Below are 24,076 nucleotides of genomic sequence, written 5' to 3'. Positions count from 1 at the left end.
AGGCATGGGGTTTCTTTTCTTCAGAGCCTTTTTTCCCCTTCTACACTGCTTCATTACAGCTTAATTCTGATTTTGTGCCATTGCAAGTTCCAACAGGTTTGTGCTGCCCATATAAACTAGGAAGTCTACAAGCTCCTAGAGGTGCACCAAAGATGGAAAATGACCAGGCTTGTCTCTTCAAATTTGTGGCATAGCTATAAGGAAGAGTTCTACAAAATATTTGGTCAAATTAATATATTTTCATCATTTCTTATTGGAAAAGAAAGCCACAAAATCTACTGTGAGACTGAATTGAGACATACCGCCATCCAAGTTCAGTCAAAAAGAAAAGAAATTCAGCATTCAATGAGTAGCATTCTAACTTTTGCTTTTTTGGGAGATATAAACCACTGAAACCATAGTATTCAATATATATGGCATAGGCAATACAATGCCATGTGAAAGCTTATTTATCTGACAGTGGCCTTAACGATAAATAAAATGGACTTGACAAGGACAGACTTAATGATGTGGCACTTCATTCAAACGACTCTTCTGTCTCAGGACAATGGATAAGAATTCATCCATTCCTAAATGGGTCCTTCTACGAAGGACTCCTATTAACCTCTTGTGAACCTTTTTTAAACTGAAGAGTATTGAAAATGCTTTAAACCAGTAAATGGTGAAAATGTGAGATAAACGTTGCAGAAACACAAATCCACTGGGATTTGTTCTTTGAAATTTTTCACTTTGCACAGATTTGAAGGCAAGGGCTTTGTTTCCCTCACAATAGGTATAATTTTAGTCATTGGTCTTGTAGCTGAATTGAATTTAGTATTTTTGAAATATGCTTTGTTTAAGACCTTAATATATTTGAACCTACTTCTGTTTATAGCTCAGTAACTGCTCCACTATCTTGCTTTTGAAAATGCAACGATTTTTTCCCTCTGCTTATCATCCATTTCTCTAGAAAACTATGTATCTTGTTTAATGATTTTCTTCTCAAAATTTCTTTCAAGTAGTTTAAAACTTTTTCTCTTGAATAAAAAAATGTATATGAAGAAATGCTATAAAAATTCTTATCCCAAGGGATTGCAAGTCTTACATTCCTATCCAAATAAAAATTCTCATCACAGACACAGCACAGTCCTTGATTCACAAATCCAATGGGATTATTGGAAAGCATAAAAATATATACACACGGTCATACTTCTAGTCAGTAAAAACACACGAGAGAAATTATATAGCACAGAGAAAGGACACAACTCCTGAGTTTATGGCTTCAAAGAATGAAACATAATCCACAGAGAAATAAAGTGTTTTATTTGTTTAATTTGTTTTTATTCCCTGGAAGACATTTACTGAACAATTAAACAAACTCCAAAACAGTGTGAGAGCCTGTGGCAGCGGCCTCAGGGAGACAAAGAGTTACATTGTCCCACCCCAAACCCCTTGTGAAGGGCGGCCCGGGAGTTCTGATTGGGTTTGAGTCCCTGGGGGGTTCTCCCTTGGTGTGTTTCTAATGGTCCCTGACCCTGAACTCCACCCTCAAAGGTGTAAACCCTCGGTTCTGTCCCTCAAAAACCCCTGCTGTGCCTCTGTTCGGAGCTCTCTGTTCTGGACCTGAGTTTGTTCTCATGCTGAATAAATGGTTTCATGAACGGGAGCCCGGCTCGTTGGTGTTTCATGCTGGTCCCCAGAACCCTGCTGCTTCCCTGGACAAGATCCTGAGGTTGCAGACTGCAACAAATGGTGAGAGAATGCGTGGCATCCAGCGAAGCACCAGGAGAACAGCAGGACCCCGCTCCATGGACACCTCGTAAGTCCCCGGCTGATGGCTTGAGAGCCAGCGAGACCCCCGCCTTGGAAAGGAGGACTCGAGAGTACCTGGCAGGGAGACTGGGTTGAGAGTGCCTCGGGCATGGGGGAAGAAAAGGGATTACGGAGGTGGGGGAGCCGAGACCAGACGCTGGGACAAGCACCTAACATCACCCAACGAGACGTATTATGGACGATATCAAAATTATGGACGATTCTATCAACATTATGGACGATTATGGACGATATCAACATTATGGACGATTAATATTATGGACGATTATGTACGGTATGGCTCTTCCAGTGGACTGTTTTTGTCTACTGTGGAGTTCCTTTTTTGGTGTATACCTCCCTGTACCTTCCCCTTTCCTCTGTTCCTAAGGGCAGGACAAAGGGTGAAAAAAGCTAAGATGGCTCGGGGTTGCTGCCGTCTGCCCGCCGTTCCGTGTCCTCCTTCACCCCCTGTCTCTCCATATTCCCCGTTCCCTGTCCGGGAAAGCCTGTCCCGGCCTCCCCCCCATCCCAAGATGGCGCCGGCCACGCGGTCTGGGATCCCTGGTTTCCCGCCTTGCTCCTTCTTTTCCGGTCCCAAACCTTCCCTTCCCGAACCTCCCAGTAACTCCTGCTTCAGTCCCACCCCTTTGTTCAGTGCTCCACCCCTGGGGGCTGTGCCTTCTCCATCGTGAGCAACACCTCCTCCGGGGAAATCGAAACTGTAACCGAGCTCCGAAAGCCAGTGTTTCACCCAGATCATCTAAAGGGCGGCGCCCACATGGGAGCCAGAGCCGAAGCTGGAGATCGAACAATTCTGCCCCTCGTAAGAGGAGATCTAAGAGCTGCACCCTTCCAAAGAGAGAATCCTAAAGTGGAAGAGACTGAACTAAAAAGCCATTATGTTTGCATTAAGTACCATCACCGTTTAATTTGCCCAGCGTGATCCGAGGTTTAAAGTGTTTCTTTTTAATTTTGTTTTTTTTCTGTTTGCCTAATGTGTTTTGTGATTGAGTTTTTGGTGTCCCACAAAGCAAAGTGGGTGATCTGTGGAAGAGGTGAGATTTTAAGGTGTATGTTTGGAAACATTTTAAGCTCCTAATTAAAAATTGAAAAAAAAAAAAAAAAAAAAAAAAAAAAAATAAAAAAGGAGCAGATGTGGCAGCGGCCTCAGGGAGACAAAGAGTTACATTGTCCCACCCCAAACCCCTTGTGAAGGGCGGCCCGGGAGTTCTGATTGGGTTTGAGTCCCTGGGGGGTTCTCCCTTGGTGTGTTTCTAATGGTCCCTGACCCTGAACTCCACCCTCAAAGGTGTAAACCCTCGGTTCTGTCCCTCAAAAACCCCTGCTGTGCCTCTGTTCGGAGCTCTCTGTTCTGGACCTGAGTTTGTTCTCATGCTGAATAAATGGTTTCATGAACGGGAGCCCGGCTCGTTGGTGTTTCATGCTGGTCCCCAGAACCCTGCTGCTTCCCTGGACAAGATCCTGAGGTTGCAGACTGCAACAAGAGCCGACTCACCATGGGTCTAAACCACAGCAGAAATGGAGGGATGGTCTTTAAATTTTAGATGTATTCCAGGATTAAGATGCCACTGTAAGCAAGATTAAGAAATTTATGCTCCTCTTTTTCACCAGCAGACTTTGTAACATCTATAGCCATCACGACTCTGATATGAGGCCACATTTACCTATTTGTCCTAAAGTGCAGCCGTGTATAACTATGTTATCTATAGAACTTTCTCTATAGAACATTCTCTCTTCACAATATATAAATGTCACATTATTTTTACCTTCAAAATTCTGTGGAAATTGGTCTCTTGTCTTGGATTTTTTTTTATACTGAACATCCAAATAGCCTCTTGGCTCTTCCAGTCTTTGCAGTCTCATTTTCAATAGCTTATTTAATTGCTACTTCTATTCCCCTTTTAATCATTCATACTATGTTCAACTCAGGCATGGAACATAACATATTCTCTTCAACTAAGTCTCTGTTAAATTCAAGTGAGAACACTTCATTAATTTTTCCACATATGGGCATATTTCTTGAATTTACAAAAATATTTTGCCGCTTTGACTACTCTTTATACCATCAACTCTTTTTAGCAGAGACCATGTTAATTTGTCTCGGAAGCTGAATTAATATTTGTACATCCTGTAAAATCACAATAAATGTCCTTCATATATGTTGGATCATAAACTGAGTTCTGCATTTTCTGATCACAAGGATTTCAGGTATTTTTGAGTTTCCAGTACATATTTGGCACATTTGGTGTTAGGCAGTGTGGGTCTGTTAAGAGATGTGGTGGCTTTTGATTAGCTGGTCAAATGAGAAGACAAGTGGCATAACATTCACAGCCTGAATATTATAGGGATGTTTTTAGCTCATGTCACAGACAATCATATTTTGGGAGTCTAAGGCAGGCAGCCAATTGAGAGCCACATAAGCAAAAGAGTCAGGCATCTCAGATGGCATGGCACTGCCAGTTACCCTTCCCACACTAAGCTGTCCTGACTTCTGCACCTGGGGAAGAAGGACATATGTCAGTTCCTAACAGGAGCAAGGAGATAGTATGTCCCAGAAACAACCTCAACCCTTCCATATGTCCACAGTACAAGACCAGCAAACTCAATCATCTAATGTGCTCTCAATCCTAACCCACAGCCTTGCCATGATAAAATGGAATGAATCCACTTTCTTGAAGCACTAAAATTCAATTTTAATGGCTTTTCTGATAGATCATAATCCAACAATCTCCCCACATTTGTATTGCATATATCCAGTAACCATGCCTGGTATCCAGAGTATAATAATAATTTAGATTAATCTAACATCCAAAGCTAGCAGTGATTTTTGGATTTTTTTCTGTCTACATTAGGAAAGGAAGACCCAGAGAACTACAGGCTGGTCAGTCTCACATTCATGCCAGTTAATAACTCCACAAACTCCAGCAAGTTTATGGAGCAGACTGTCCTTGACACTGTGCTAAGGCAGATGGGAAATAAGGAGGTGACTGGTGACAACACTTCTAAGGGTAAATTGTTACTGAAAAAATTAGTGCTATTCTATGATTGTTGTGGATTTGTGGATTGTTGTAGGTTGTGGATTTGGTGGATAAGGGAAAAGCAATGGATGTTATCTACCTGGACTTGTGCAAAGAATTTGACACTGTCCCACAGTGTCAAATTTTCTTCTCTCTAAACTGCAAAAAATGTGAATTTACGTTTGATGGATGGACCAACTGGTGGATTAGGAACTGACTGGATGATCACTTTCAAAGAATTGTGGTCAACAGCTGAAAGTCCAAGTAAGGGTCAGTGATGAATGGCTATGTGAGTTGACAAGCAGGAAGCCACAACAACCACAAAACCACAGCTGAAATGTGGTTTCAAAGAGTACATTCATTTCCTTACCTCATTAACCAGAGGATCCTTAAGCAACGCCCAGGCAGAGACACTCAAGAGGGAACACAGGCCCCACCAGGCTTAGTCCATCCTAGCAAAAGGCAGGGCTGCTCTTTGCACCAGTTTATCAAGGGCCCATGCACGCGTAATTTGCCAACATTCTGTGACCTCTACTATGCTTTTTATGATCTCTGAGCTTTATTTTTCTTTCTCCCAGAACAGGGAGCTAGTGCATGTCCATGAGAGTGCCTCCAGGTCTCTCAGAACACCTACATTATCTCTATGCAGATATTCTACTTCTCGAAACAGAGAAGAAAGAGCAATAGGCATAAAATATGGGCTTTCCCACACCCTTTTTCTCCATGCTTTGGCATTCCCAGCTGCAAGGCCACTTAAGCAAATCTAGCATACTCTTCACCATTCTTCCTCTTTTAACCCTTTCCAGCCAAAAGTGGCATTCCTCAAAGGTTGCTGTTGGGACCTTTGTCGGGAAAATGGTCAGTGGGATTGAGTGCCCCCTCAGCAAGTTTGCCAAAAACACCAAATTGAGAGGTGAGATCAACACCCTGAAAGGAAGGGATGCATCCAGAGGACTTTGACAGGCTTGACATGTGGGCCTGTGAGAATCCAATGAAGTTTAACAAGGCCAATGCAAGGTCTTGCACCCGGGTTGGGGCAACCCAATCGCAAATCCAGGCTGGGTGAGGAACAGATTGAGATCAGACCTGGGCAAAAGGACTGAGAGATGTTGGTTGAGTAGAAGCTTGACATGTCTTGGTATCACATGCTTGAGCCCAGAAAGCCAGCTGTACCCTGCACCAAAAGAAATGTGACCAGCAGGATGTGGAGCAGCTGCAGCAAGTCCAGATGAGGGCCACAAAACTGGACAGAGGGATGGAACACTGGAACAAGTTGACCAGAGATGCTGTGGATGCCCCATTCCTGATAATGTTTAAGACCAAGTTGGAGGGAGCTTTGATCGAGCTGGCCTAGTGGAAGATGTCCCTGTCCATGGCAGGGGATTGGAACGATATTATTGTTATGTTTCCTTCCAACCCAGGCCATTCTGTGATTCTATGATTAACAGTCTGTCTTTTCCCAAATGAAAGTACAAGAAAAACACAGACACCTCACCCCGACCACCCCTCCAAGTTATTCTTTGAATTACCTTTGCAAAGATAGCTAAATATTGAAGAGCAACTGTGGTCTTCCATTTTACAGAAAGGAAAAGACATAAAAAGAGAGCTCTACACTGCAAATTATGCCAGGAGCAGGACTTGGTGACTAAGTCCAGAACACAGAAAAGCTGTGCATCTTCCAAGATGAGAAGGAAATAGAGAAGGGCACTCTCATCCCTGAGTACTACTGCAGTATCATGCCTTCTGTGCTATGACATTATAGAGTTAACAAGAATCACTGAACAAAATTTGTCCATCTTTTAGAGAAGAAAGCTCTATACTTAAATTATTGTGGCTTTGCTGCAAGACCTCAAAGAGACCTTGTCAGACACTTATCTGCATTGTCCAGCTCAAGAATTCATTTGTCCTAATGCCTTTCATAATGTTGTGAGAAGAAACACATAAACGAACCTAATCTCCCTTCAGGAGGCCTACTGCTCCCCCTTCAGATAGTTGGGAAGAATCTCAGTCTGCACTGCTTTAAGACATGAGAACATACATGTTGCATTTAGATGACCATATAGAGTTTTTTTTAATACAGTGTTTATTGTCAAATAAAATTATTTTCTGCTTTTTCATTTTTGAATTCATTGGGCAGGTGTGTGACAAAGTAAATCAACATAAACAGAACAAATAAAATATAAAACAAGATTAAGAAACAATTAATAAAACAAAAAGAGTTGGCAAGAAAGTGACAGATTATTTGGAGCCTGATATTTATCAAAGGCTAAAGCATAGTAGGTGGCTGAGCTTATTGTATTTTTCTATTAAGGAAGAAGAGTTTCTTGTCAGATTCTGTAGGCAGTAAGCATCTCAAAGCCATTTTTAGCTTTGCATGCAATTAGGCGGCAGAATTTAATGGGAATGTATAAACTCCCCTGTGTAGCTCATCCTGTAGCACATATTTATCTCACATTTTTGTGTTATATAGCAGTACAGCAAAACCTGCTTGTTCCTATTAAAAAAAAAAAAAAAAAAAAACCTTAGTAAACATCTATATTGAAACATTTGTATATTCTCTATGAAATACTTATTTCCCTTAGAAACTGCAAAATGTGATTTTCTGTCTATGTTAAAGAAACTGCAAAGACATTACATTATCTTAACAAACAGGCTGCTTCTCCCATGAGTTCAGGATCATACTTGCACACTTAGAAGGTATTTGGGGTTTTTTTTACCTCTTTTTGTCTCTCAAAATACAGACAGCTGAGAGTATATGAAGAAAGTACACTCTTGTCCAGCTGGCAGTGGTGCAATTATCTGACAATTTTCCCATCACTTGTGCTTGAGGGCACCACTAAAAGCAGGAGCAGTGCTGAAAGCAGAGATTGGTTATTTGTAAAAAAATAGCAGGACAAATCAGTAATTTAACTACAGCCTACACAGCTCTTCAGAAAAACCTTGAGATGGGCAAGTATAAACCTAAAGTTTTAATAATGGCTAAGATGAAGTTTGATTAATTTCCAGAAGACTGCAATACATACCCATAAACTTTAATAAGGAAGCGAGACCTTGATGACACAAGAGGTGCCTTCTCATACATTAGCTACTAGAATAAATTAATACATGAAGAGTTTTAAGTAGTATTCAGCAGGAGAGTAAAGGCTGCAGCAGCAGAAAGCTCTAAATCTATACCACTTGGTTGTAAATTCACCAGACCTGGCCCCTAAGCATTCAGGATTACAATCACGAGAGGTATTTCTGTGTGCCATATACTGTAACAGCCATTCAGTATTTATTGACTTAAAAGGGAGGTAAGCAATGAAACCTCTTTGCAGATCTAACACTTAGCTCTTATCAAGGAATAGAGCACTCTAAATTACTGACATGGAAAGGATGCACTCAGTCTTTTGCTCAGGCTGTAGCACCATCTTTAAAACTGCTCAGTGTGTGTATCGTTAAATAGCAGCACATCTCAACTTGTGGTCTACAAACCAGTTTTGCTCAATTATCAGAAAAAACTGTGCATATCTGTGCACAAGACCATTGTCATCCTTTGCAAGGTCTAAATAAACTTCTTATCCAAAAACCTAGCTGAAGAGCTCTGACTGTGGTTTGCTTTGTGCTTTAGTGGTGCAAGAAGCTCCACTTACTATCAGAATTTGATGCTGCTCTTGCTAATAGAGCACCAGTTTATATCCCAGAAAAGCACAACCATCACCTTGTACAGGCTGCTTTCTCTCTGACAGATCTGACAGACCAAAAGTAAAAAGATTATAGAAGATAAACAGAAAATAAATTAGAGTTAGGAAGCTGGTGAAGAAGACCTTCTGTAACATGTGGTGTGATTTTTAAGCAGGACACAGCACTGGAGCTCTGACTGGAGAAACAGGTCTAGTGGTCTCAGAACAAAGTGATCCTGGATCTCAGGATTCTCTGGCATTGGCATGGTAGGAACCAACATGAAATACCCAAGGAATAATATAATGTTTAGTGACTTTAAAGAGGCTGAAGAGGGAAATCAGAAGATTTAGGAGACATTTTGCAGAACTGAAATGAGAAAGAGCGAAAGGAAGAAATTTCAGATTATTATGTGTCTTGGTTTGAAAAGACAGATGTCTGCTAAGAAAGGCAGAAACTTCTTTCGAAATGGAAAAATGTAACTCACCCCCCCTTCTGAATTATAATCTTGAAATTAAGGGACTCTCAGGGAAAGATATGGGAATAGGAATAATAGTTTTTTACTAGGAAAATTAAAATAAAACTGCAGTAGTACAGAAAAAACACAAACCACTGACAGAGTCAGAATACAACCTGGCACCCAGTTGGTCAGGGTGTTGGTAGCAGTCTGATTAAGTGGTGGCTGCAGTCCTGGAGTGACAGATGTGGTTCTGTTGAAGCAGTGATCCTGTAGAAGGGTGTAGTTTTCCTCTGAAGGTTCAGTGGTGGCGTAGATGGGTCCTGTCTCTCCTCTGGGAATCCAATGGAGAAAGGCTGGTGTGGTTTTCTATATCTCAGATTATACCCAGGTGGGAATGCTTGGCTCCTCCCCCTGGGTGGAGCATCTCACAATGGGATGATGTGATTTTATCAGTCATGCAGTGAGACTCAATGGCCCATGAACAGAAGATAGCCCCCTGGCGATATGAGGGATGGGTCATGGAAGAGATAAAGAACACTGCCCCACCTGGTTTTAACAGATGGTAATAGAATACATACTCCTGGTTACATCTTGCACTGCAATGCAAAGACATTACACAAGTAAAAATTAATAACTATATAGCAAATAACAAGACTCATGAATTCTCTCGGTTGACACTAAATTGGAGGTGAAAGAGGGGTAAGTTTTGGTAATCTAGAGAAGAAATATGTTTCTCACAACGCAAAGGGATTGAGGATGCAAAAGTCATGGGTAACTGAAGGTATGAGTAGATGCCATCCTCCATGTCCTTCTTATGCATGCACATAGAAGGAAGCAGAAGAATGGGATTACCCTGGACCTCACAGTTTCTAGTCCCTCTCTATCAGTCAGGTGCCCTTAAAAATATGAGGTCTTTTCTAAAGACCAAACAGAGATGTATAAACAAGCAGGAGAGTTATAACTAAGAACATTTCCAGGATTTCATCTGAAGGAAAAGCGACTGCTGCTCTGCTGCTCTATAACTGGAAAAACTATAATTTTAAAGAGAAATATAAATCTTCTCTCTCCCTGATAAAATTTACTGCTCTTCATAAACTGCTTAATCATGAACTTACTAGTGCTTTTGATTAATGGCTGGGGAGAGAAAAAAAGCCATATTTTATCTGAATAAGAAATGGCAGTTTTGTAGCAGTGAGAGCCATAACAAAGCTAAATCTATAACAGAAAGGAAATGGCTTCTTTCCAGCTTGTACAGCACTGATTGAGCTTTTAAATACTAAATAAATCTATTTTTCTAAACTGCAAGAACTGTCATTTTTTCCAAGAACGAGCTTAAACCTGATATCAAATATATTAGCAAAGTCTAATGCGAGAGGGTAAAAAAGAAGTGCTCTATTTTAACCATTCTTTTAAATTCTTCAGGTGTTCTATAAAAGGTTCTTTCCTCCTTAAATATAAATACTAGTGACTTAGAAAAGCAACTATTTTACTGCATTTTACCACCAAACATGTCATATCACCATTACAATCTTTTTATCTAGATTTCTGTCCAGCACACACTACTGCAGTCTAAGAACATTCACAGATAACTCCTAAGACACAGTTTTTCAAAGACTTATGGACATGGTGAACTTAAAACTAATTGCATCACTTTTTTTTTTTTCATTAACAAATTCAGTGAAGGAATCCACCTTTTTGAAAGTTATCCATATGCACATATGCCAGGAAACCAGAATCAAAAAGCATGACAGATGATGGCAAGTAGAAAAATCACTAGCGCAAGTAACTGTCTTTCTCAACAGTTCTATGCCTCCAAGAACCATTCCAGTGGTGCTTAGGGACACAGGAGACAGACTGATGCTTCAAATGGGTGCAAGCTTACTTCAGCACATTGAGTTAAAGAAAGTTAAACTACCCGTCTCCTAAAATTAACTGACAGCTGTGTAGAGGTAACTTTAAAACTAATGAAAGACACTTTTGTGGAGAGCTGGGAATATTGAGATAAAAGAGATAATGAACTAAAATGAAGAGAAATCAGGTAAGCTTTAAAATACTGTTGTTCTTAGCAGTCTCAAATAGATGTAGGATTTTCTTATCTGTAGGATGGAAATGTCACAACTGGATGAATTATTTTTCATTAGGAGAGGGTAACAACCCCAACTAACAACCTATCAATTTAAAATTTGCAAACAAAGAACACCTTTTCCTTCGCATTGCCCCCCAAAAATATTAGTAAAATGGGAATATGAATCCTTCACAGCATTACCCAAACATAAGTAAAACACTTCCTCCAAACATAAAGTGAATAAAATAGGACAATAAAGGACTTTTTTTTGCCATGCAATATCCTTCTTTTCAAATCTATCTCACTGTATAATGGGAGTGTCTCTAGCAACATCAGCCTCTACTCCCTTGGAGCTGATCACATTTTACCAGAAGTATAATCAATGTTATACTAGCAAAAGGGAGGTCCAGGAGAAACTAGAAATGGAGCCTAGCTTGCTTATAGAGTGATTGCTCTTCTGCTTTTTATTACTGAATTAAATGAACTGCTAAATCAAGTCCATCATTAACACCACACCCTCTTGAACTGCAGGCCAGTCAGGTCATGACTACTCTCGAGTCAAGGCATATTCAAAGAATTTTTCATTTGATTTTTCACTCCTACAAATTTTATGTATTTTCTCCAGTAAGTGGAAATGAAATTATTTATATAAAATTTCCCATCTTTACAAGGGAATTTACCAGTCTGCTCCATGCTTCCCAAATGATGGAAGTGCAGGTCTAACACTTGCCCTGTCTCTCCTTCTAATCTTTTAGTTATAATAGATACAGCTATACTTATTCAACAGCAGATGTTGAGGATAGTTCTTTTCATCTTTACTAAAGGTCAGCCTTGTATTGCAGAAGAGTGGGAACTGTGAATATGAATCCCTTTTTGTCAGAGGTCAGAACCAAAGACAGGTCCTGGATTTAAACTTATGCTAGAATTCACTATATAATTGCTTCCTTTTAAAAGAAGATGAAAAGAAAAAGTAGAAGCCAGTACAGGGCTTGGAACAGTTTAATTATGTTAGACACTACTTTTCTGAGACAAAGTACTTCCACAAAGAGTTAATATTTCCTAATGTGAATGTTTTCATGATGCACTGTCTCATCAGAGTGAACTGGAGGGTTAAGTACCATTAATAATGAATTCAAAATAAGAAGAATTTCTATTCTTTCCACCAGAGGTTCCCCCATCCAAACAACTTATTTGTTAGTTATGACAACTCTAAAAGTTACAAAAAAAAGAGCTAGAATTTTAAAAAAATATACATTGGTCTTGATCTCTGCATGACAGGAAAAGCCTCCTCAGACAGTAATTACTTTTAAGGAGAGGAAAGTACACAAAGAAAAAATTTAAATGTTTGATGGACTGGCTGAAACTGGGGTAAGTCCCAGTTCAATGCTTTATCAATTATATCAAACTACCTCCATGTTTAAGATGCTGTTTTTTTCCTCTGCTAAGGCACTGTTTTTGCAGTACTCAGTTTGCAGTTTGTTGCCATGTTGTTGACTAGATGAGGTAGTTTGTGTTGGTGGCATGCTTTAAATATTTATGTTAGCAGAAACATAAGGCTTAACACCACTGCAGTGGGAATAGGATGCTCTGAGGGTACATAGAAAATATGATGTGTTTAGAAGAATACATTACACACTTCTGAGAGTTTTCCTTCTTTTGATAGCACAATGAATTTCAGCTTTCCAGAAGAGATGCAATTTATAACCAAATTCCTATTTCCATTTCCCTCAGATAGAAACGCTAACATACACAAGTGTTAACATTGCTTGCATAAAAGACCCTAAATGTATAACCTGCTCTTCCTCCCCCTCCCCACAGTGATCATTTGCTTGTGGGAGTACCGTGGCCAAAGATGTTTTTCCTTCACACCTATTTCTGCTCTTTCCCACAGGCACCTGTCTTGCACCTCTGTGTCCTTTTTCATCTAAATTATGTCATAATCTCCATAGTCCCTCTTCAAGAAAGTATGTCAAGCTCTTATAACTAAAGTGATTGAGAAGTAGTCTTAAGAAAAAAAAAACAAACAACAAAACTAGAGGGATTGCATCACTGAAGTTATCACATTTGCTTCTGTTTCTTAAACTTCTCATCTTTATTGGAAAGAGAATCTTCAATAGCCTACAAATATTGAACTTGAAATTTCATTTCTATCCTGATCATCTTCAGATGTTTTTCAGTGCAAGAAACTACTTTCTCTCTCTTCCTCCCCACCCCCACTTTAATCCTATAAGAGAATAAAATTGCAGAATGTTGAGATGACATTGGACAGAAACCTGGCACCAAGAATGAATGAGATTATATATTGCAAATGTTCTGTGTAAAAAACATGTATTTCATTGGTTTGTTTTTTGTGTTTGTTTGGTCAGTTGGTCAGTCGTGGATTTTTTGCTTTTCTGTTGTGATTTTTTTAAAGGTTGTTTTTTTTGTTGTTGTTTTTTTTATGGGGGCTCCTTTTCACCTCCTATTAGATGATTTTGAGTTCCAAATTAAGGATTTTTACTTAAACCTTATCAAAAATATGAGATCTAGTTGTGGTTCAAGAATATATCTTCTTATGTACAATGAAGTTTCCTTTCCCTGATGCACTCACACATGTGAAAGACAAACTCACCCAATGTTTTTTTAGTTTTATTTAAGGGAATGAAATTAATTTCTACCACTCTACCATCCTTGCTATCCTGCATAAAAGAAGCAATTATCAGTGGTTAAATAAGTAAATGATAACCCTCTAGTCTGGTGTGAAAACACATAAAAATAGTTACTAGAGAATAACACTTTCATTTTTCTTTTGAGTATAAAGATACATGTAAAGCAGTGGTTCTGAAATCAACATCACAATAGCAAAATTTTTAACAACAAGAAGCATTCCAGATTAATGCTATTTTATAAGGCTTGAAAACAAAGGAGCAGAACCACATTTCTTGGGAGTCTTGACATTTTACTGAAATTTTCAATAGCCTACTATTTTAGTGTGTGCTTGCACAGTTCAGAGATCATACTGCTCCTACTAGCCTTTGAGGGAAAATAATTTTACCAAAGTGACTTAGTTTTCTTAGTCTTGATGTAAATGCCCTTCAGGCAGAAAAAAATTACCTGTCCAGTAGTTTTCATTGAAAGTTTTTCAATTTGGTGCAAAGGCAGGTCCACACTGAAATGCAGGCTCCAGTCCAGGAGTCAGACTTTTCAAAGGAAATGGTTGTCTCCCCTCCCTATTTTCCTCTTGGGGCTTCCTACTGAAGACATTCAGCAAAGGAGCCCTTGTTGACTTTCCTACTGTAAACAAGTGCAGTGTGTATTCGCCAAAAAATTTACCAGTACAGAATGATATTTGGGCTCATCTCACATCATCATTGTTAGAGACACAAGGGTTTCTTGTACAGTTTCTACCACTGTTTAATTCCATACATCTAACATCATGTCATGGTTTCAGCAGAGGTCAGTCTTCATTCTTGCCTTTGGGAAAACCACACCAGGCACTGTCTTCAGGAAGCATTTTTGGTTGTTCAGTGGTAAATACCCTTTTGTGGGTAAAACAGTCTCTCTTTTGTACACTCTTTCATTCATATTCTTGTGGTTATTACCATTTTTTAGCAAATTGTGATTCCATCTTCTACTTTCTCAAAGTGCTTCATCCACTATTGAAAAGGAGAAAAGGGGGGCAGCTTGAGTAGGTCTAATGCTCCCACTGGGTTTTAAACCAGCACAAGCATATTTTGAGAAACCAGCATTCGAACTTCATATTTTGAACTACTTCAGTCTCCCTTGAAGTGACTTACACACAGAGGGTTTCCCCTGGGAAATATCCAGCAGACCACATACAGACAATTTCCCATCTAAATGCTGTGGCAGAGAATTTATTTCCTTTTATAGCAATCTATTCTTCTTCATGGAAATGAAAAATAGGAAAAGAAAGGGGACTAAGACCTCAGCAGTATAAGGTTACTAAATGGCTGAATGTGTCATGAGACTGGCTTTTAGGTTTTGTTTGCTTCTGACACAAGAGTGACCTCTTACACCTTCCAAACAAGCACTGCTTACCCATGAAAGTACTTGAAAAGACCCTGACTCGCTGGTTTGAGATTATGTGGTCTTCCTAGAGGGGCTGCAGGACACATAGTTCTTTCAGTGATGTAGCCTTGGCTGAGAATCCTCCAAGTAGGTTTTGCTGCTGCCTTTCTGAAGGGTCTAGATCCAGAGACTAATTTTGGATACTTAAGTGAAATATATCCTTTTGGATATTTAAGTGAAAGAGACACTTCTGAGCACTACCTTAGCAGATAAAGCTTTCTCATGTGATGAGTCACATTTTAGGCAGTGACAATGATGTTACTAAAGAAATTCTGCCCATAAGGACATGTAAGAAATACAGGCATAAATACCTATCAGTGGTGCCCTTTTTTTTTGCTCTGAGGTGAAAAAAATATGCCAAAAGAAAAGAAATTAGAAAAAAAGCCAGACATGATAAGGGAAATGTACCTTCTACTAGTAGACAAGAACCTTTCCTCAGTATTTATTATGCTTGCAGGTGAATGTCATAACTAAACATAAGGAGGTTTGCATTTTTCTTCTCTCTTAAATCCCACTCCTTTGATTCACATGTCACTTTCATCAAAAGAGGTCACTAGAAAAAAGTGGCATCAGCCATTATAATTTTGGCAGGCTGACAGTCAATTTTGTCACCTCCTACAACCCACACATCACATTACAGCATGATTCTATGACCATATTCAAAGCTAGCCAGGATCTGGTGCAGGCTATGAAAAATGAGTCTTTGGGATACGGCTCTCAAGTTAACTAAGCAATTTTATATAGGAATTTTATAGGAATATAGCAATTTTATAGAGGAATGTGAAAAGGAATAGGAAATAACATTCTGTCTTTTTTCAGCATATTTCCAAAGAAGCATTCTGATCTCTTTTTTGTTGTAAGCTGAATAAATCCTATGATCGGATTTTACAAATAAAACTGAATTTGAAAGGAAAGTCTGCATTCCTTGAAGGCCAAAACAATCAAGATTGTTACGTATTTTCAGATTCCTCCAGACCATAAGATCTATTACTGCCTCAAACTTAGGATGCAGAGGATTTGTGCCAGCATATAAACTGCAACATATGAGAAGCCTTATGAGTCAGTGTAAAAATTAGATAGAGTAAAATGGTGAAGGAATCATCCTGCAAGTAATCTTTGTAATTTCTAGAGGTACCTCACTGAAAGCTAAAGTTGCAGTGCATGCATCTGGCCATGACTGTGATACTATGCCTAAGGAGACATAATTCCATAGAAAGCATGAATTAAATTTCTTTATTAAGGTATAATTAGAAGATATTATCACCTCTGTTTAAGAAAGAAGACAATAAATAGATATGAACAGCCTGAGCTCCAAAAACAATTTTTATCTGAGGAAAAAATAAAGTCTTTTGACAAAAACCTCATCATTAAGGAAGACAGGTAAATTAGTTATAATTTTCATTAATCCACAAAAATAGTGCAAATTGTCAAATCTTACACTGTGAAAAACTAAAAATTATGAAAAGTGCTAGATTCAGCTTTTGTCTGACTACTATTAGAGCTCTAAAGAAAGATGTGCCACGCTTAGCTGTCAAGATCTTTGAATCACAAATATAAACTGAAGAAAGATACCTACAGAAAACATCTGCACACTACATTTTGCATTGTGGGAATATCTGAATAGAAGTGAAACCCAGGCATTGATCTCTTTAAAATGTTACACATGGCTTAATACAAAATAAAAATTCCAAGTGATATCTATTGATCTGTACATTCAAACAAATGGAGCAAGTGACACTGCCTTTGGAAGAAAGAAAATCAGTCCTTGGAATTCACTCTATGCCTATTAACTACACTGGGAGTTAAATCTGCATTCACAGTGTTTTCAAACATTTTATTAGAAGTTCCAGGCAAAAAAAGACCAACAAAAGCCAAATCACTTTGAAAAATAGTCCTGAAAAAAGGAATCTCTTCCTATTTAGAATGCTCCTAATTATTCAGAAAGTCATGCTTCTTTTTGTATATTCTTATGATTTAAGTACTGCACTGCTTAAAAATAAAATAAAATCCTTTTAAAAAAATCTTATCAAAAGTTTGAAAAAACAATGTATATATCACATTGTTTTACTGGAAGAAAAATATTTCCCTGAAGAAAAAAAAAAGGGATAGGAGGTAAGACAGGATATACTTTCCTTGTAGCTAGAGAATATATGAGACAGGCTTGAAATCTCTGTACCCTCTGGGGTTTACCATAAATACAGCACCTAGTAAGCCCTGGCCAAAGCCCATGTAGCTAAGAAGCTAACTGCACAGAGTCTATCTTCTTTTCTGCTGCACTCTTAATCTTCTTAACAGTGCATCATGGTATTCAGTTCCCTGAAGTGCTTTTAGCATGTTCAAAGTGTAGTAAAAATACCTCGATTGCCACTGCACATAGAAGTAAAAAGATGCACTGAAGCAGAGTAGTCATTTTATCAGGGTCAGACATTATTTTCTACCTCTACTGTTATCAAAATACAAGTTTTGTTGTAATCTGCTTATTATTTACAAAATCAGATCATATGAAGGGGTTTTAACATTCATTTAATTAGCCACAGACTAAGCAAACATTCATTAACTGTGGATGTTAATAGTATGGACATATTCACAATAGCACTTTCCTTTTAATGTTTGCTACATTCCTTTTTCATACCTCTTAATTTTAAATTATATACCAGCATAAACATTATATTTACAAAAAGCATTTAAACATATTGCTTCACATTTCTGAAAGATGACTGGGCATAGTTTTGCAGAAATTCTTACAACAGATATGTATTTTCTTAAGAGAGATTACATATAAATATGTAATATTTATATTATAAATAATACACATTTTCATTGTATTATGTTTTTTATGCAGAACTTGGCCATTTTTAATAAAGAAAAAACAAAGCTACCTGTTCTAAAATATTTTGGTAATTAAGATTTTTTTTTTTTAATGAGAAAACAGTTGCCCTCCAAAAGCCTTAATATTCAAATTTGGTTTGTATGCGGCTATTGTTCAAAATTTCCTGAATTGGTCAATTGAATCCACTAAAATTTCACATAGTAAAAGAAAAAGTAACTTTTATTCTAAGATTCTGCTGTTATGAGGAGATGTAAAAACTCACATCCAGAAGAAAAGAAGCTACCTATTGTCCAGACCTGCATAAATAGTGAAAATACTTTAGATATTAATTTATAATTTACTCATTCAAACACTAATTTTAAAAACAGAGTTAAAGATTAGCAAGAATTGCATTTCTTTTAACCAGGTCATTGAGGCTAATAAAAGGGGGAGGTTCTAAACTCTTGCTGTATCTAATAACCGTGAAATAATCATACCCAGGAGGAGGTTCCCAGTTACAAAACTGAAGTCTGACCAACTATTATAAGGTTTGCTTCATAAGTGTCATTGAAGGGAAAAAACTTGTAAACTAATGAATAGTGTTGGTTCATTCTTACAGTTACTACTATGATAGAATAAGGATTAAAAGCCGTCCTTGCCAGATTATAAACCCCAAGGAGGGACATTTTCAATACTTTGATGTAATTGCTAAATATATCATTTAAGGAATAGCTCAGAGGAGCAGGTTTCTGTATTTCTTGGTGCCTTGGTGATCAGCATAAGTCAATTGTAAGCTTTTAGCTCAAATTCAAAGCTCAAAGAGAAGACACAGACTAGTAATACATAAAGTGAAATTAAGCGTAGAAAGAGACAATTTATTTGTAAAGATCCTTGGTAACAGGAGCTTAATCTACATTGCATTAAAGATACTTGAAACTCAATTTACCTATAAACTAAACCATAACTGATTTATATAGGATGACCTAAAGCCTATAGAACTTCAATATCAGCTCCCAGTTATTAACTTTATTTTACTAATTTATAGAATTACCACTCACCTAACACTTATTCTCATCAAAATTCTAGCTAAGCAAAAAGTTGTATTGCCTGTAAACACCTCAGAAAATGAAAGGAATTTTTTTCCATGTTTTAAAACAAGAAGAATGAGACAAGGTAAAAAGTTGCTAAAACAAACACCAAGAGAAGACCTTTTTGTCATTCACTTAAAAATAAGTTCTGGACTGAAAAGAAATTAAACTTTTTGAGACATCAGGTATTGTATTTTTGGTTATTTATTAATAAAATATTTTCATTTCCTGGTTAAACTACATATATGCTAACAACATAAAACCTTGTCTCTGAACATGAATTAAATGCTTAATATCCAATATGTAAAGTATTAGACACTTGTTTATCCTAAAAAGAAAAAAATCACTCTCCTCTGTCATTTTGCATGAAAAGTGGAACTGTATATGATGCATCTGTCAAGACTAAAAATAACTTACAAATAACTTATTCTAAAAGATAAAAAGAAAAGAGGCTAATGATGACCAAAAAAAGGTCACTGAAGTAGACTGTGCAAGAAATTTCTTTAAGGCACTAATCAGACCTAAACCTGATTAACTGTCTAATTGGCTTGATTACTGATGGCAAGAAAACATGTGCTATAAACCTGTTCATGGTAAAAGACTAATTGAAGCTTCAGGGCAGCTGAAGGGGCAAGATGTTTAGAAAATTAAAATCAATATTTTCTAGACCAAAATTAGCACCTGAGATAACAGATTGCAAGAATGAAGGTGCCCCTCCACCACCAAAGGCATCAACAGGCCAGGTATGGTTTTACATGTCTATTATAGACTGGCTAATACTATATTTTTGTTTGTAGTAGGTATTTATGTAAGTAAATGCCAAAGGTTAGAATTCAAAATATATTTACTGAATATGCTATCAATCTTTATTTATAAAAAAGAAATAAATGTCTTTATTCTCCTACACCCTACCATCTTTTCTTTATGGAGAAAATATAATTTTCTCCTTTTGAAAGCTGCTTTCAGCTAGGGCTAACCTGAAATAGTACAGGCTTATGAGAGGTCGTGATCAACATTGCAAATGGAGAATTAGAGATACAGGTACTGCTGCTTTTCATATGATGATATATTTTTATGCATCTTGTTTCCTTCCGGCAAGAAATGTCAGTGTGTCCTTTCTGAATATTAGAATGTCATGCAGGTATATATCAGCCTGCTTCCTGATAACCACTAGAAAGACAAAGTTATTTAGTAGCTTTTTAAGGAGGTCTTTTTTTTCAGCTTGATTTTGATAATGTAAATCCTCTTGGAAAAATAGAGTCGTATTAGTTTACAGTCTCTATTTTAATATAGTATTTCTTCATTGTAAAAGTTAATTCATTCTTTTCTATTTAATAAATGAAATATTTTAAACTGAAGCAAAAGGATAAGTACTCCTTCTCTCATTGCCTTTGAATTTTTATTTTTTCTCAATAATTTCCCAAAAAGTGTTTGTTTTTTCCAGCTTGACATTATTAGAACTTTACAAGACAAAATGGCAATGATTCATGGTTTCAGCAAATAATTAGGGAAGTGAAAAGGGTTCTTTAGTATCAGCCTGAGCTACTAATCATTCACGCTTATTGAAACAATCAAAATTCCTCCATTATAAAGATAATTTTAAGTAAGCAGGTGTATCCATACTGCCATCCACAAAAACTGGCAAAAATATCTATGTTCAATAATCTTTATATACTGCAGATCTACAGGCATTGTTCATGCTTCTTTCACAGTTCAGTATTCTTGTGTCAATAAAATGCTGCTTTAAAAGAAGAAAGCTCCTGAATATTGACAGGTTAATTCTATGCAGGCTGATATCTCACTTGGCAAAACTCTCTAGCAAAACAGATATATTTAGATTTCACTGGGGACAAGGATTACTCTTTTGGAGAGAATAATATCGTACATCAGCTCAACTTTCAGGTTGTATCACCATCAGCCTACACTCTTCAAAACACTGCTAAAATGGAGGTACAATAATGGATTAAGAATGAAGACATTTCCTGCCTGCAGGGAGATACCATCTAAAGAGTAAAGAATAAAGAGAAGTACATAATATCTGGTAACTTATTACTATACTAATTAATGCACTAATTTATGTATTTATGTATCAGGAAAGAGCTTGAAACAAAGAAAACAACCCTTACAACAAAACATCATGCAAAAACCTTGAGCATGCATAGACTTTGATTGGAATTTGAATATACATACATATAAATATATATATAAAATTTATAATTAAGTACTCTATACATATGTATATTAGAATTTCTGTGCCTGGTTCTCCAAATAAAAACAGACAGGAAAACACAAATATTTTCATAGAAAAAAAAACAAGCCCAAATTTATTCTCAGAAACACAAACAGAAGAATGGTCACTGACCTAGGAAAGGAAAAAATAAAAAGTGCATAAAGACCTGAAACCTCCTGATGCCAAATAATTTTTCCATATGCTGATACAACCAATCATCTTTCCCTATTAATAAGTAAGCTGCACAGCAGGAAAACTCATTCTATATGGGACAGCAAATGCTCATGGGCTTGATTAGTACAATGCTGTTATGTAGGATTGTGAACGCCTAGGACTCCCCATGCACATCTCACTCCTTCCTCCAAAGGCCACTCTGTTAAAACTGAGATGAATCAAGGTACAGGCACACAAGATTTAGGTAATGGATCTAAGCCAGCAAGTGTGGGAGGAAGTTAATTTTTTGCAGTGAAAGTTGATACCATCTCAGTATGTTGTAGAGATTGAGACCTGTCGCTGTGGTAAGGCAGCTCAAAGTACACCAGGTGTGCTGGCCCGACAGAAGGTTTAGGCAGGATCATGTCTAACTCAGAGATACACAGTGGCTTGTGAGAGGCAGAGCTGAACAAGTCAGCTCTGCCAACAGGCAGCAGCAGAACCCCAAGCTAAGAAACTGGGTTTGCACCGAGGATGTGAAGATATCAGTTTTTAATTTCAATATCCATCACAAGTCCTTTGGCAAATCCATCTGGAAACATGCAGAACACCCAGGAACAATGGTCAGTGTGTGGTAGCTTAATCAAATTCCTACAAAAACATTGCAGACATCAAATCACCCTTATTATTCTCAACAATGACAATCTAAGGTTTCTAATCTTGTGTATTTTTTTAAGGATGAAAATAAAGCAACAAATGAACCACAGAAAGCAGAGGCCAACAATAAAGCAGAGCCTGTACCAAAGCAACAAGGTCAGTAATAAGCTATTTATGAGTTTTCAATGACTATTGAGACACAGTGTATGTATAGTCTATAGGATTGTAAATAAAACTCTTGCTCTTCCTAGTGCTCTGCCAGGAGCTCTTACTTTATATTTGTGGAAGAAACTAAGATTTCTGAATCGTCATTGATCCCAGGCCAATGATTTGATACAAGTACAGGAACAGTATCCAACAATAACAAAAGGCAACAAGCTTTCAAGCACACAGTCCCCCACCAAAATGAGCTTTCCCCCTCTGATCAGTTAGTTTAGGAAGCTCTATTTCTCCTTACTGCAATTTGACTTCTTAGAAAAGTTAAAATAAAGGTATTTAGTAGCTTAAGAAGAAAAAAGCATATTTTTAATGGTTCTTTAAGTGATACTTCTCACATGTACGGGAAAAAACAAGACAGACTTAAAACTACCTGACATTCAAATATTTCACTGAACAGCCATTCCAAACCAAAAAAAAAAAAAAAAAAACCAAAACAAACAACAAACAAACACAAAGCAATGCTGCTGAAAATATTTGCCACCCCATTCAGAAGTTATTCAGGACTGGTACACTCCCGTGTACATAGAACTCAAGGCACTAAAACAAGGTAATTTCTTGCCTAAGCAGCTGATTTCTGGAAACAGAGGCAGCTGGTCATGGCTATCCTGCCCCCCTCTTCCCTCACCTCCAGTAGCCAAGCTTATTTTGTGTATACCAGAGCCTCACTGCTTACACCTGCTGCCAAAATAAAGGCTCAGGATGGGTGAAGCAACAACTGCTGCTGGGCCATATCCCCTCCTCACTCCCTCACAGCATGAATGGTGCAGCCCTTTTCCTTTTCCATCCTCCAGCTCTGGAGAAAAATGCAGAGTCCAGTTTTCCTGTCACCTCATGCTTTTCCTTTAGGAGAACAGTTCATGTTCCTTTCACTGAAGCAGCAAAGCAAAGACTGAGGAATCTTCAGCTTTCTGTGATTAAAATCATCTAAGCAAAGTGGAGCAAGTGGAAAAAGATTATAAGGAAACTTTCATATTCCTTACTTGTGTTTGTGCAATCATGGCAAGCATCATAATTTCTTTCCTCATATAATGAAATTTCAAACAAAGTCCATTTAATGCAATTATCCTGTTATATAATGGCTGTAGCATGAAATCAAGAGAAAACAAAGTATGACATGAATTAACTGTAGTAACAATGGAAAAAAACAAATTTTATATTAGACTTTTTAGCGAAACTAAGTCACAGATGCTATCCTATCACAGAATAGACTACCACAATAGAAATTATTTTTATTTCTATTAAAAACGTAATGTAATTTTACAAATCAGTATAACTCATTAAGATATATTTTGGAGTTTTAAACTACTTTTCTTTCTTTTAAAATATAAGTGTTGGTATAGTAGCAACTACACCATTAATTACTTCAGGAAATTATAATATCACAGGCTCCATGTTTTTTGGGGGCATTAATTAATTAAATCCATAGTTTTTTGGAAGGCACTTCAAGTTTCATTTTCAAACAGCTGCAAGACACTGAGGGTATTAATGAGTTAAACAATGGCTATACAAGCCAGAAAATTTACACAGGGACCACACCTAAAGAGAAGCTTAAGAATTTCACTGCCCTGAATGTAAGACCCTGTCATCTGAGCCAAACAAGGAACTTCTTTATCTCTGGACAGAAAATGGAGGTGGGTCTAAAACAGTTCACAGGAGGGTCTAGGTAAAACATCTGCAAAATTCTGTGACCTTATGTCAGACCTAAAATCATGTGGTTATCTTCTGAAAGAAGAAAATGAGAATTTGTATGGGTAAGCAGAGGATGAGAGACTAGAGAAAGCATTTTATGCTGTATGTAGAAATTTGGAGAGAATTATTAAAAGCACAGCCAGGGCTCA

At 37.5% G+C, this 24,076-nt stretch overlaps 1 protein-coding gene across 1 annotated transcript in view; it reads left to right on the top strand.

The window, feature by feature from the left end:
• Positions 1-19,614: 19,614 nt before the first annotated feature.
• CNGB3 (cyclic nucleotide gated channel subunit beta 3) overlaps positions 19,615-24,076 on the top strand; it is a 65,109-nt gene continuing 60,647 nt past the window's right edge. The window contains 2 exon segments of the mRNA XM_058831145.1: positions 19,615-19,722; positions 22,100-22,175. Of these exon segments, the coding sequence (XP_058687128.1) occupies positions 19,615-19,722; positions 22,100-22,175 (184 nt within the window).

This window comes from Poecile atricapillus, chromosome 2, assembly GCF_030490865.1.
Source record: "Poecile atricapillus isolate bPoeAtr1 chromosome 2, bPoeAtr1.hap1, whole genome shotgun sequence".
In the NCBI taxonomy this organism is placed as follows: Eukaryota; Metazoa; Chordata; class Aves; order Passeriformes; family Paridae; genus Poecile; species Poecile atricapillus.
Note: the sequence above shows the minus strand (reverse complement) of the source record. Positions and strands in the feature narration are given on the sequence as shown.